The 14,408-nt window shown below is 39.5% G+C and overlaps 1 protein-coding gene across 6 annotated transcripts in view; it reads right to left on the reverse strand.

Annotated features, from left to right (window-relative positions):
* Positions 1-14,408, reverse strand: part of znf217 (zinc finger protein 217) — a 77,717-nt gene that overhangs the window by 12,818 nt on the left and 50,491 nt on the right. For all 6 annotated transcript variants that reach the window (XM_072556511.1, XM_072556513.1, XM_072556508.1 and 3 more), the window contains one exon: positions 8,885-10,645. In XM_072556511.1, the coding sequence (XP_072412612.1) occupies positions 8,885-10,645 (1,761 nt within the window). The remainder of the gene's footprint in view (positions 1-8,884; positions 10,646-14,408) is intronic.

Consider the following 14,408-nt stretch of genomic DNA (forward strand, 5'->3'; position numbering starts at 1 on the left):
GCTCTGAGACTCTGACGTTTTCCTGAGGGGATGGCATGTTAGTACTGTTAGCAACGATAGGAGATCCCTTCAAAGTCAGATTTAGTGGTCCCTATCAAATTGAGAAAGTGTTGAGTCAGGTGAACTATCTAGTAAAGATGCCAGATAGGAAAAAAGGCATTGGGTATGTCACATGAACATGTTGAAACCGTATTATACTAGAGAGAAAGAACCGGAGAAACAGGTATTAGTTACTGCCCTATAGAGTGAGGAATCAAATTCAGAGGATGTGGATTTTGACGTGCCTCAAAATAGATTTTAAAAATGAAGTAGTCCTTGAGCAGTGGGATAGGTTAGTAAACTATCTGTCTCATGAGCATAGAACGCAGTTGAAAGATTTGTTCCTACAATGAGGACATATGGAAGAATCAGATAGGGAGGACTAAAGCTATTGTATATGAAGTAGATGTATGGAATATTGCTCTGATAAAACACCCATATCAGCTTAATCCTTTCAAAGCCAGGTAGGTCCAGGTGGAGGTGGAGACCATGCTCGATGAGGACATCATCGAACCAAGCCAGAGCAAGTGGGGCTCACTGATCACCTTAGTTACCAAACTGGACAGGACTCAAGCGATTCTGCATGGATTATTGGAAGGTCAATGCTGTTACAAAATCAGACTCCCACTCAAATCCTAGATTGGAGGACTGTATTGAAAAAGTCTGACAAGCCAGTTACATCACCAAGCTGGACTTAATGCATGGTTGCTGGTAGGTACCTTTATCAGAGAAGGCAAAATAAATTTCTGTGTTTGTAACCCCAAATGGGCTATATCAATTTAAAGCGATGCCCTTTGGAATGAAAAGTGCACCCGCCTCATTCCAAAGATTCATGAACAGAGTTGTGGCTGGGTTAACAAACTGTGCAGTCTATTTGTTAGATGTAATGATGTGTAGATGGTTCTGGAAAGATCACATGGTACAGCTGGCAGAGCTCTTTGAATGACTACGAGAAGCACAACTGGTGATAAACTTAAATAAAACTGAAATGGCGAAAGCAGAGGTGACATTCTTGGGACATAACAACGGTCATGGAAGACCGACTCCATGGAACGCAAAGACAAAGACCATTGAAGAACTTCCATGACTAATGTCGAACAATTAGGTGCTTTGATTATTGGGACTCAGCAGATTCTATCAAAAATTTGTTCCAAACTTCAGCGGTGTAGTGGCACCGTTAATTGATCTGCTGAACATCAAAGTTTCTACAGGCAGAATAATGCCAGGAGGCATTCGATAATTTGAAGCCAATTTAACCACCAAACCAGTTTTAGTTACAAACTTTTCAAAACCTTTAAGCCGCTGTTGATGCTAGTGACATAGGAGTTGGAGCTGTACTCCTACAGAAAGAGAAGGATGGGATTTAACTGCCAGTTGGTTACTTTTTGAAGAAGCTCAACATCCACCAGAGAAAATAATCCACAATTGGAAAAAGAACTATTGTGTTTGGTACTAGCCTTACAACATTTTAATGTGTATGTCACGAACAATGTGTTGGGAGATGATTGTGTACATGGATCACAGTCTGCTTACATTCTTAGAATGCTTTAAAGACAAGAATGAGACTATTTCATTGGAATCTCATGTTACAGACTTTTAATTTAAAAATCGTACATGTTGTGGGCCGTAAGAATGTAATCGCAGATTTACCTGAAAGTTTAGATGTTTTATACATAAATACTGTGTATATTGTATATATACACACACGGGTTTACGGGAAAAAGTTACAGTGAACTTAAAGTTATTGGTATGTTAGGGCAATATGTTTAAAAGAATAGAAAGAAAAATGAAACCATCTTTTCATTATGACGGTTCATTTCTTAAGGTGGGGGTGGGGGGGGGGAAGAAATGTGTCATGAAGGTATAGAAATCTACCATTACTTTAAGAGAGTAAAGGACTCAGAGCACACAGTGCTGGATAAGTGACATTGTCACATTTGGTCCAACAACTAGAGTAGCTGGTTGTCTGAATACAGAAACAAATTCAAATTTGGCCAATTAGTTTAAATTATACCCCAAAAATACCAAACTCCAATCAAGTTTGAATTTAGCATCTTGACAATATTAAAAGCCAATGACACAATCCGATACTTTTGGGAGGTATAAGACCGGGAAAACTTGAACAGTTGAGAGAACTGCCAAGCCACCAATGTGTACAGACGGCCTGAAACATAGCTCTCAAAAAACCTTTATCAGTCAATGATCTGCGAAACTGAAATTCCCTCCAAAAAATCTACACAGGAAGATACAAAGAAGAGATTCAAAGCTGCCTGGTTTTTGAAATTTGAAATTTTGGTAAATTCAACTCAGGGGTTTTATCGGACTTGTATTACAGAAGGGTAAGTAAAAGATAGGTTAGAGGAAGGAGTTGTAAATAATGGTTAGTGAATTATTCTCTTATACTTTAAGAAATAATGTTGTTAATTTTTACTTTAAACAGTTCTTGATCTCTCAAATTTTCACAGATTACTGCACGGGATAAATCTTTTGTGTTGCTGGATTTAAACTAAGGGGTTTACCCTGTTTCTAACAATATGAAAGGGAAACATGTAGGACTGGATTACTGGATGTAACAGGGGTTAATGCACACATGTTGAGGTCAGTGTGGCCTGGGTTAATACAGAACTAAATCCTTTGGAGACAATGCCTCCAATAGGTGCAGGTGTGTGTCACAGGAGTCAATGACCTCCTTCCCCAATAGCATTTAGTGACAGTCACTATACAATTCACCCTGTCTCTGCCTTCCTCCTGCAGCACGTAATATTACAGTAGAGATGGAACTGGGATCTTAGCTGGTCATTATTTGACCATGTAAAGGGCCTCAAATGGGCCCTGGGGCACATGGGATACCTAATGCCTTAACTGCCTAACATGATACAGGAGATAGGTCAGGATAGAGTGGGAAAGGTGCACACTTTGTTTTAAAAAAAGTCTCCCTTCAAAATGCAAGTTGGAGGCGGTTAACTCCAACCCATGATAAAGGTTCCCAAAAATCTTTGGGATACCACAAAGGTGCACAGGAAGGCCACACACACAGACCAAGTCCTGAACTACGAAAGCAACCACCCGAACACACACAAGTTGCATCAAGACACTGTTCAAAAGGGCCACAACACACTGCAGTACACCAGAACTGCAAGAAGAGGAAGAAGAACACCTATACAATGTATTCGCCAAAAATGGATATACGCGCAATTTCATCAACAGATGCCCAAGGAAAAGACAACGGAACGAGGACATGCTGCAACCCAAAGGACTAGCCACACTACCATACATCAAGAGCATTTTCGAACTGACAGCCAGACTACTGTGACTACTAAGACTCAACAGCACACAAACCAACAGCCACTCTCAGACAACAACTCACCAGAACGAAGGACCCGATACCCAGCATGAGCAAAACCAATGTACAAAATCCCATGCAAGGACTGCACAAAACACTACATAGGACAAACAAAGACAGCTAACGATCTGCATCCATGAACACCAACTAGCCACGAAACGACATGACCAGCTATCCTTAGTAGCCACACACGCAGATGACAAGCAACATGAATTCGACTGGGACAACACTACTCTTATAGGACAAGCCAAACAGAGAACAGCCATGGAATTCCTAGAGGCATGGCATTCATCCACAGATTCAATCAATAAACACATCGACCTGGACCCAATATACCAATGACTGCAGCGGACAGCTGGAACTGACAACTTGAAGCGGCAGATTCAAACCACTATAAATTCCGGAGGAAACATCACAGAAGCGCTTCACAGGAGGCTCCCAAGCACTGAAGATGTCACCTAGACAGGGGATGAAACGTCTGCAACACAAATTCCCAGCTCAGCGAACAGAACCACAACAACAAACACCCGAGCTACAAATCTTCTCACAAACCTTGAACACGTCAAGCAAGACAAAATTTTACAATTAACACACTGGATCAGTTAACTGGATAAATGTAGCTCACTGGGAATAATATATTCAAGTTAGAAGGTCATGGGTCCTAGCTTCACCCAAGAGTTGACATAAAACCTTGGATCACTTTTCAGTCCAACACAGAGGATTGTATTAATGAGATGTTAAACCTCTAGTGGATGCAAAAAATAAATGCTGAAAAGCACAGGGAAGTTGTCCTAGTATGCTAATCAATGGTCAGCCCTCAACCAACTGAGGAGATACTGCATTAGAGTTTACAGCACTTTGGCAGATACAGATTTGCTACCACATTTCTCAATTTAACAAGTATTTACTATTAGAAGTTCCCAAGTAAGTATTATAACTAAGTACTGAACATACACTGTTAGTCACTTAATTTTATACAACTATTAACACATTACTTTCTATTTCAGTGCTACTTTACACCAGGAGCTAAGGTTACTTTTAGTTCAGAGTTCAAAGCTTAAATAGATTTTCTTAACTAATCTATTTATACAAAAAATCTCAACTCTCACATGGCAATGTATCGCAGAGGTAGAACTACACCCATTAATTGCATCGCCTGGCACAATGTGTTAGAAACAACATCAAAAAATAAAAAGGAAAATGGATAAGTTCTCATATTGATCCTTTCTCATCCACATAACAATTTATATAACAATAACCTACCCTGACAACATAGTTGTGGTTTTAATCATAAACCTGTCTTGGTTGCTGATCTCAATCAGAGCAATACTATTCCTAGATTAGGAAAGGCAAGGAGAGAAGCAATAAACATTGCTTCCCACTAATCTAGGTAAATTTCCCTCGCCAGGCCCAGAATCCTGGCAGGTTCCACCAAACTAGATCAAGCAAAGCATGCAGAAACTCCACAACAAGTCACAACTATTTCACCAAGTCTGGATGTAGACAGATGTCAAGCTTAAGCCAAATATTGCGAGCACCATTAATCATGTTAGCACTGTTACCTAGGAATTTAAGAACCCAATTCTGACCTCAACCACTCAGTCACCATATAATACTCACCAAATCTGCCTTCCTATGTGCACTCAGTTAAGTGTCTGTGAACTTACCCTCATCTGTTTTTATTTAAACAGGAAAAACAGTTAATCAGGAAGTAAGATACATGGGAACACTTGCATCTTCAATTACATGATAAAAGTAACATTTAGTGATAGGGGCTGCTTCTTTTGAACAATGTCCAGTCAAGGAAAACCAAAGTTGCAGATTGAACTGGAGGTCCATCTTTGTTTCAACCGTTCACAAAACAAAAGTCTCTTACCAGCAGAGATTGATCATTTTATTTTAGATTCAAAAAGGTATACAGTTCCTTCCGACATTAGATTTGATCAGTGTTTTCAACAAAGCACTGAAAAAAACTGGAATCACCTCAAGCAGTGTGAAACAGTACAGCATGAATGTTGTACTTTTACAAAAGATGAATACATTTCTTTTGACAGTCAGGTTGAGTCAGGGATTCACAAGTTAGCTGATCATAGAGAAAGGGGCAGTTAGAAATCCTTGCTTTTTTTAAAAAAGGAGCGAGAAAGAGAAAACAAGCAACCTACCTGCACTCATTTCAAAAATATCTCACTTGCTGACTGAGAACAAAACTGGGATAAGTTGTAGGGACTGTGTCATAGTTCCACTATTCAACTCCTATTCAATGTTCTACTGTAAGTACCTTCCACAGAAACAGTAGGTCATATGGTGACTGTCACTTGACTGTGGTTAAATCTTTATCATGAAATATTGGAACATTTTAAATGGGTAGGTTTACAATACTGTAGGTTTTGTCCAAAAACACTTTCTTCCCCAGCAAAAAAAAGAGAATTTCAGCAATTTGTTTCAGGATAGTCGCTTGCCCAAAAACATTGTGATAAATCCTTAAAATTAACAACCTTAAATAGAGAACTTTGACGAATTTTCATTGAGCTGCTAGATATACAAAAAAGTTCAAATCCTAAAAGAATGCAAATATTTTTACCGATCTTTTCCTAACAGCAATATAGAATACAAAAATGTATACCTCAAAACTGCATGTAACCAATGGTATGTGTTTATGATCCTGGAAGGGTTCCAGTTAAACGTCTAGGTGTGAACAGTTGCTGAGCAACAACTTTCAGTTTTTTTAAATATATAGACTCTCTGACAAAATCTCTATGACCTGTAAGTGTCCCAAGTAACATAACCACAAAACAGCAGGAGAAATGATCATATTAAAATTCAGGACAGGAAGATGTCATTAGCATGTCTGATATGCCAGGGCCATTCTCTGGCTACTATGAACCTCGGCATGACTACATGTCAGCCTTCATTGTCATCAGGGTTGGCAGCCCAAAAAGAAGTGTAAGACTGCAAGTATGAATAAATTGCATTAAATTAAAAGCCACAAGCTTGATATGCCTCTACACTAGCATTACACTCTTGTCAGGCATGATCCTTTAAACAGCTGGCTTTACTTTTCAGACATCAACCAGCTTCATCAAGCAGCAAGTCAGCCAAGATGGAACGTCATCACCTTAATGGGGGCAACGGATACAAAAGCAACAAGGAATGAGTGGCACCAGAACTTTCTCGTCTCCTTTGGGCGAAAGGAGGAGAAGTGTGATGAACAAGCAGTGATTGGAAACATCATGGGCTAATCAAGTTTGCTGAGTGTAATGCATTTCCCACGTCACTCCTGATCTTCCATCCAACACACTGCTCTGCCCCAGAGAATGCTGTCACAGACCAACAAGACCTGCTTGTAATTCAAAGTGCTCAAAGACACTTTGGGTTTGAAGGCATTTAGTATTTTCCACTGCCTACATTATCAAGTGTAAAATTAAGGCTGGATCCGTGACACCTTCTCATTCAAAACCCATTTCCACTGGAAACTGAGTAAAAGATTTAGAAGGGTAATTATACCTATATCTTGCATGCTAACAGTTTTCAATCCTGCAATATTAACAATGTGGAATATATTTAATCTCACTGTTGATGCTACAAAATTTAACCTGAACCTTCATTTAATCTGTCACATTTGCACATCAATGACTGACTTCATACACAGCTAAAGATCAGTTTGAAGACAATTTCACAGGAACCATAATGAGGTTGCTGGTCCAGAGCAGATGGTGTTGTCAGGAGTTCAGCTCATGTAAACCCTCCTTCACCCTGCAAAGGTGATGTTCTGTTTAGAGGTTTGTTCAAATAAAGCAATGAGTGAAATTTTACAAAATGATAATAAAAACACAAATCAAAGTGACCAGTGCATAGCAAGTGACTGAAGTTAGTTTGCCAGAAATGTATTAGCCAATAAGTCATTTTTCAGTAATCATCAAGTCTTTTGGAGGTGTGTTTTTGATTACAGATAAAGCTGAGGAAAGAATATCTGGTATATAGGGTTATTGATATTAAAAATGTATATGAAAATTATTGGCCCCAAGGGCAACATAGAACCTTCAAAATTATGGTATTTTGGGAAGGGCTTAAATTAACACGTGGATCCAATAAAAGTATACCTTCACTCTCCACAAAGATGACCATTTTAAAAAATTAAACATTACAGAGTCATTGGGTTTTGAACAGTGTGAAAAAAGACCCTTCAGTCTATTACATCTGAGAGAGTCATCTGGCACTTTTGTTCTTTCCATTTTCCAGCACCTGCCCTTGTATGCTGTAGTGTATCAACTGCTCATTTAAATAATTAGACTTCTTAAGCATTTCTTCCTCTACCGCCACTTTGAGCAGTGATACCCACCATCCTCTTGGTGAGAACACCTTTTCCTCAAATCCCCTCTGAAGCTACAGTTCTCTGTAGCTTGTATTTAAACTGTGCACCATACTAAAAAAGGGAAACATTTCTCCCTATGTACTTTGCCAGTGCCCTTCAGAGCAGACAGAATGCAGGGGTGGGGTCATGACAAAAATCCAACTGATGAGTTATAAGTTGAAGGAAAACAACCTCAACTTATCTAGTCTCTCTTCACAGTTGAATGGCTCCAGCCCAGGCAACATCCTGGTGAAACTCCTTCGCACCGTCTCGTGCAATTCTACCCTTCTTATTGTAGATGACTACATCTGCACACCGTCCTCTAACTATGGCCTTAATAACATTATGCACAACTCCATCATAGCCTCACTGCTCCTCTATTCACTGCCTTAACTAATAAAAGCAAGTATCCCATATGTTTTTTGAATACACCTTACCTTCCTGTCCTGCTGCCTTCAAGGATAGGCACAGCAAGATCCTACAGATCCTCAGGACCCCGAGAAGTAAAAATATGTACTGTACCTCACTAGTCCTGCCAAAAATGCATTGCCACACATCATTCAGGATTAAATTTCATTTACCACTTTTCAGATTATCTGACCAGCCCGTCTATACAACTCTGTAGTTTAAGATTTTCATGCTTGCAATTTACTACACCACGAATTCCCATGTCACCTGGAAGTTGACTCATCATACAACCTACATTTATATCTATCATTAACGCACAGTACCGTCAGGAAGAAACCTAGCACTGAACCATGCAGCATGCCATTGGGTGCAGATTTCCCATCACACAAACACCCTTTGACCATCACCCCCTGCTCCCTATCACGTCAATTTGCTGAACTGTCATGGATTCCATGGGCTCTAAGCTTCTTAAGTTTGCTGTGAGAGATCTTGTCAAAAGCCTCACTGAAGTCTACAGAGAACACTACCCTCATCTACATACCCAGTTGTCCCAATAAATTCAAGTTTACGAGACAAATCTCCCAATGATTAATCTGCCTTGCCAAGTGGAGATTAGTTGTGTCTCAGACTTCTTCTAATATATATCATTAGCTTATCTTGATAGGAAATCATGTGACAAAACCTTTTTAAAATACTCAGACTTCAAGCATGCATCTACAGTAAATTTGAAAAACTACACCTACCTTCTTGACCAATATTAGGATCTCCACTATTACTGGGTCCACGATTATTATATAACGAGGCAAGGTCTTGTGGGCTGTAGGACTTCAAAAGTTTCAATACATTCCAATGCGGATCAACTCCATTTGAATCAAGTGGTGATCCAGACTTAGATGGTATCCCAGAGTTTCTTGCCTGAACAGAAGGTATTTCTGGAGATAATTTCACATTTCTTCCTTGGACACCCCTCCTAGCTCCAAAAATAGGCTGATCATTCCTTAAAGGACTGTTTAGTTTCATTTTTTTAGCTGTACGCTCATGAGAGTCCAAGCCTCCCTGATTTTCAGACACATCAGTAAGACACATTTTACTAACGTTTGAAGCCCAAAGACTGTCAAACCTAACTAAAGATCCCCTAGGTCCATCAGATTCATAGTCTAACTTGATACAGGGTCTTTCAGAAGTATTTCTTTTACTATTGCCAGGTTCTGATGGTCCACTTCTTTCCATTCTTTGAACTACATCTGGCATCTGTCGAAGTTCCGTATGCATTGATCGATAATTTTCTACATGTGCACTGGAATTTTGGGTTGCCTTAAATGCTTTAAAGTCACCTGATGATCTGGATCCTGCTGCAGAAGGAAGAAGATTATTGCACTGAGACTGGTGTAATGATGACAATGATGACGACGACGATGATGATTTTGCCTTCCCAAGCAGCAAGTTTGAAGATTCTGGTGAAGTTGCCGGTACTGGTGACTTGGTCCGACGAGAAAATTCTCTGTTTGTTTCTTTGGTGGCAAGTAAAGAAGAAACATCTTGACCTAATAGTGCAGGGGGGCATCCAGTGCGTCTGCTTTTAACTGACCCACCACAAACAGCACTGCGCATTCCATTTATTGGGCTTGGGTCAGCATTGTATTTATGCACCACCCTTTGGTGCATCACTAAGACCTCTGGGTACAAAGTTCTGTAAGTACAAAATGGGCACGTGTTGCTCAGTAAGGCACTCTTGGAAACTGAGGTAGCTGCATTTCCCAGAGGACTACCATTGCTACACAGACTTCTTTGATACATCATCGTGCAAAGATTCAAGGGCTTTTCCAAAAAGCTGCATTCAGATTGATCACTGAAGTCCTCTAACTTAACTCGAGTACTAACATAGCATTGGTCATTTATTGGAGCAGGTTCCCATCTTGTGTTTCTAGTATTATTCTGTTGACCACCACCTTCTGACAATCCTTCCTTTAAACATTCCTCCGAAACCTTTGAATTTTCCTCATCAAGAACCACCTTTGGATCAGAGTCATTTCTGTGTGACTCACCCATCACTTTTTCATCCTTTGATTTTTTGCAGTATGGTAGTGCTGCATTGCAGAAGATTGGGTGATTATGATGCAAACTAGTATCCCTGTTCAAGTCAGGAAGCTCCTGACTCACATTTGAAAACGCAGCATTAGTAAAAACAGGAGGAGGAGGAGGAGGGGGAGGAGGAGGAGGATGATTCAGTTTGTGCTTCCTCCGAGGAAAGTCTGCATCTAAATCTTTGGCACTGCCCAAAGAGTCTGCAAGCAATTTTGTCGAATCCATAGATTCCTGAACGGGTTCATCGCTTCCTTTTGGTACCACTTCCAACTTGGGAGATGCTGATGAATTCTTCAGAGAATCGTTCTTTTCTTCAGGCTTTTTCTGCTCACCCTTGTGGTGTCGCTCCAAATGATATTTAAGTGAGGTCTTTTGTGCTGCAGCATAGTCACAGAGAGGACACCGATGGGGCTTTTCACCTGAAGCAAAAACAAAAAGATTTAAATGAACCACCTCTATACTTTAGGACCTATCAATTACTTGCATTATGAACCATAATCATGCAAATTAGTTATTTTGTCACAAGATATACCCCTTCAGTATTTTTTCCATCATGATTTAAATACTATTTCAGAGTCATTTTTTTACCTGAAAGAAAAGAATGAGATTAAAACATCTTCCAATACAAACCAGAAATACTCCTCTCTCAGTAAAGAAAAGCTTTGCCAGTCAAACATGTTTTGTTGGTTAGGACAAGAAGAATGGCGATTGTAGGAAAGAGACCCCTCCTACAGTTCTCTTCTCCAGAGGGGATAATTCCATATTTCTCCAATCTATCCATCCAACTGAAGTCCCACAGCCTTTGAATCACTACCATAAATCTGACCAAGTACTCTAATTACCGCTGTGTTAGTGTTGATCATACCTTCCTTGCTTTTGTAACTGATGCCTTCTTAAACTACTTTCTCAACCAACTTTGCCACCTTCAACAATTTCTGCATATAAACTCCAAGATGAAGTTTTCCCTTCCAGATTATTATTTTTCCCCAGAAATTGCCTCTCTTCACTCCATCCTACCACTTCACACTTCTGGGATTTCAATTTCAGCTAGATACCTGACCAACCATCCCACTAGTACAGAATGTACCAACAGCAGCGTTGAAGGCAGTACATATTGTTACTTCATTGGTTTGCCTGTCAACTTTTGATTCAGATTCAATTGGACAAGTTCCAACTTCACCCCACTCTAGTTAGCCTCAATTCTCATGCCTGGCTAACCTTAACCTTGTGTTACTATGATCACTATTCCCCAAATGTTCCTTGATAATGGACCCATCTCATTTCACAGAACCAGACCCAAGGATGCTTCCTTCCTCACTGAGCCACTAAAAGTACAGATTTCAAAAATTCTAAATACACTTCAAAAATTCTTCCCGATTTCTGTCTTTCACACCTTTGTAATTCCAGACTATATTAGAATAATTGGCATCATTCCCCAAGTACCCTTTCAATCAATCAGTGGACTGATACTTTCAACAATGTTTTGATATGAAATCTGATGCTGCTTCAATTTACAGTGAGTACAAAAAGTGGAAAGTAAGGTCAGATCCTTTGGTAAGCAGAGATTTAAGTTTTCCCAATATGTAATTTAGTTTTGATGTTCAGAAATGAAATAGATTTGCCCATGAGGAGGTAACAAGCAAATTAGACAAAAAAGAGCTAGTGAAGGTGATCTATTTGGATTTCCAGTGAGGATGTGACAAGGTGTCATACAGGAGGCTGTTAAATAAGATAAGAGCCAAAGGTGTTAGGGACAAGGTATGGCATGGCAGAAGGCAGAAGGTAGACAGTGGGTATAAACGGGTCTTTTTCAGGATGGCAGCCAGTCACCAATGGAGTCGGACAGACTGTCAGTGCTGGGAACACAACTATCCATGTTCACGATCTGGACAAAGGAACAGAAGGCACTGATGGTAAGTTTGCAGATGACATAGATAATTAAGTAGCATCGAGGAAGCAGGAAGGGTACACAAGGACTTGGACAGGCTAGAAGAGTGGGTGAAGAGGAGGCAGATGGAATACAAATGCAGAGAAGTGAAAGTTTATGCACTTTGATAGGAAGAATAGATGCAAGACTGTTTTCTAAATAGAGAAAGACTTCAAAAATCTGAAGGTCAAAAGAACTTAGAGTTCTAGTTCATGATTTTCTTAAGGTTAACATGCACGTACAGTGGGCAGTTAGGAAGGCAAATGCAACATTGGTATGCAAGGGGACTAGAATACAAGTGCAGGAATGTAGGGCTCAGGCTGTATAAGGCTTCGATCAGTACACATTTGGAATATTGCGAGCAGTTTGGGAATCCTTTTCCAAGGAGATATGCTGCTCTTGGAGGAAGTTTACAACAACGATCTCAGGGATGAAGCACCTGTCATATGCAGAGTGTCTATGGATTCTAGGTCTGCACCATATGGAGTTTAAAAGGATGAGGGAGGCCTCATTTGAGCATATAATACTGAGAGGCCTGGACAGAGTGGACATGGAGAAGAAGTTGCCACTAGGAGAGACCAAGGCCTGAGGACACAACCTCAGAGTGAAGGGACAACTGAGATGAGGAGTTTCTTCAGTCACAGGTGGTCAATCCGTGGAACTTATTGCCACAGAAGGCTGTGAAGACCAAGTCAATGAATGTCTTTAAGACACGGGAAGGTAAGGTCTTCATTAGCAAGGGGATCAAAGGTTATAGGGAGAAGCCAGGAGAATGGGTTGGAGAAATAGATCAGCCATTATTGAATGGTGGTGCAGACTTGGTGAGCCAAACATTCCAATCCTGCTCCTTTAACTTATTTTGATTGGCAAAACTGCTTTCTCAAAATTGAAAAAAATTACACTCATCTCTTCCTGTTTCCCTTCTGTGCTTTCACAAAATATGGAACAGGACCAGCTCGAACACGTTCCTCATTCAGGAATATGTTAGGTTAGCCAACCAAACATTGTTCAATTGCATACTCTCATTGCAGACATGACCAGAATCAACAATTCAAAACTGCTAGGGTGGAGGCCATTAGGTCACCTAACACCAGGTAATCATTTGCTTCATATCGGTAGCTTGCCTTGTAACTATCTTACACACACACACACACACACACACACACACACACACTCTCTCTCTCTCTCTCTGCCTCAGTGGCTTCAACTGGTACCTTTTCTAAAAAAAACAGAAATTCAGAGTGTTCAACTTTGTATTCAAAAATGAAAACATCCGAAATCCTTTGATGGAAAGGGAAAATAAACTATTACCAAATGTGATGAGGAACAATGCACTTTTAAAAGCTGGTTTTGCAATATGCATCATGCATGAAAAAAGGGCAGAATATTCTAGATAACTAATTTAAATTAATCTGCATCAGAGACTCGTCCAATTTGTTTAAATCACTTTTATTTTTCCAATGTACTCTCCATCTCCAAAGACTAAGTTTAAATTCATTTAGTTATTCCTTACTCATTTTGTTCATTCTCTTTGCACAATTATTGAAGTGCTCAGTTGGCAAGGATAATCCATATGCAATTTCCTTCGATTTTCAGAAGACCAACAAGATACATCACAAGAGATTAACAAGGAAGTTAATACTCGTTGAAATAATTAACAACTGAACAAATCAGAAGCTAGATGGAATAGTTAGATTGATGGAAAAATTTGACAACTATTTGTGAATAGGGAAACATGGCTTGTACCAAATTGGCTGATATCAAAGCTAAGTAGACAAGTTACAGGGAGCTCAAGTGAGGTAAAGGTCAACAGCATAACAGCTGGTTTATCCATGGCTACAAAAGTTAATTAGTCCTTGATTATTTTCAGAAAGATTTAAGTAAAAAAAAAGGCTGATGGATTTGTTTTTACATTGATACGGGTAGAGAATTAATTACAAGGACAAGTGACAATAAAACCATACAATATGAAAAGGTCTTATTATAGCATTCAACCAGAAGTAGCTGAAGAATCTGGTTAGCAATAAGCAAACTGGGTGCATTTGAAGAGCTAAAAATGACTTTGCATTTATAATTCACAATTATGGAATGGACCATATACTTAAGTTTGTTTAAAAACTACAAAGGGCTGAACAACATCCAGAAATCAGCAAGAAAATTGAAGTCAATAAAAATGTACATAAAGTAAAAATAACATGATAAAGGGTTTAAAATAAAGACGAACTGTGCATAAAATTAGTGCCAGACTGCAGTGC

The sequence above is a fragment of the Chiloscyllium punctatum genome, chromosome 37 (genome assembly GCF_047496795.1).
Source record: "Chiloscyllium punctatum isolate Juve2018m chromosome 37, sChiPun1.3, whole genome shotgun sequence".
In the NCBI taxonomy this organism is placed as follows: Eukaryota; Metazoa; Chordata; class Chondrichthyes; order Orectolobiformes; family Hemiscylliidae; genus Chiloscyllium; species Chiloscyllium punctatum.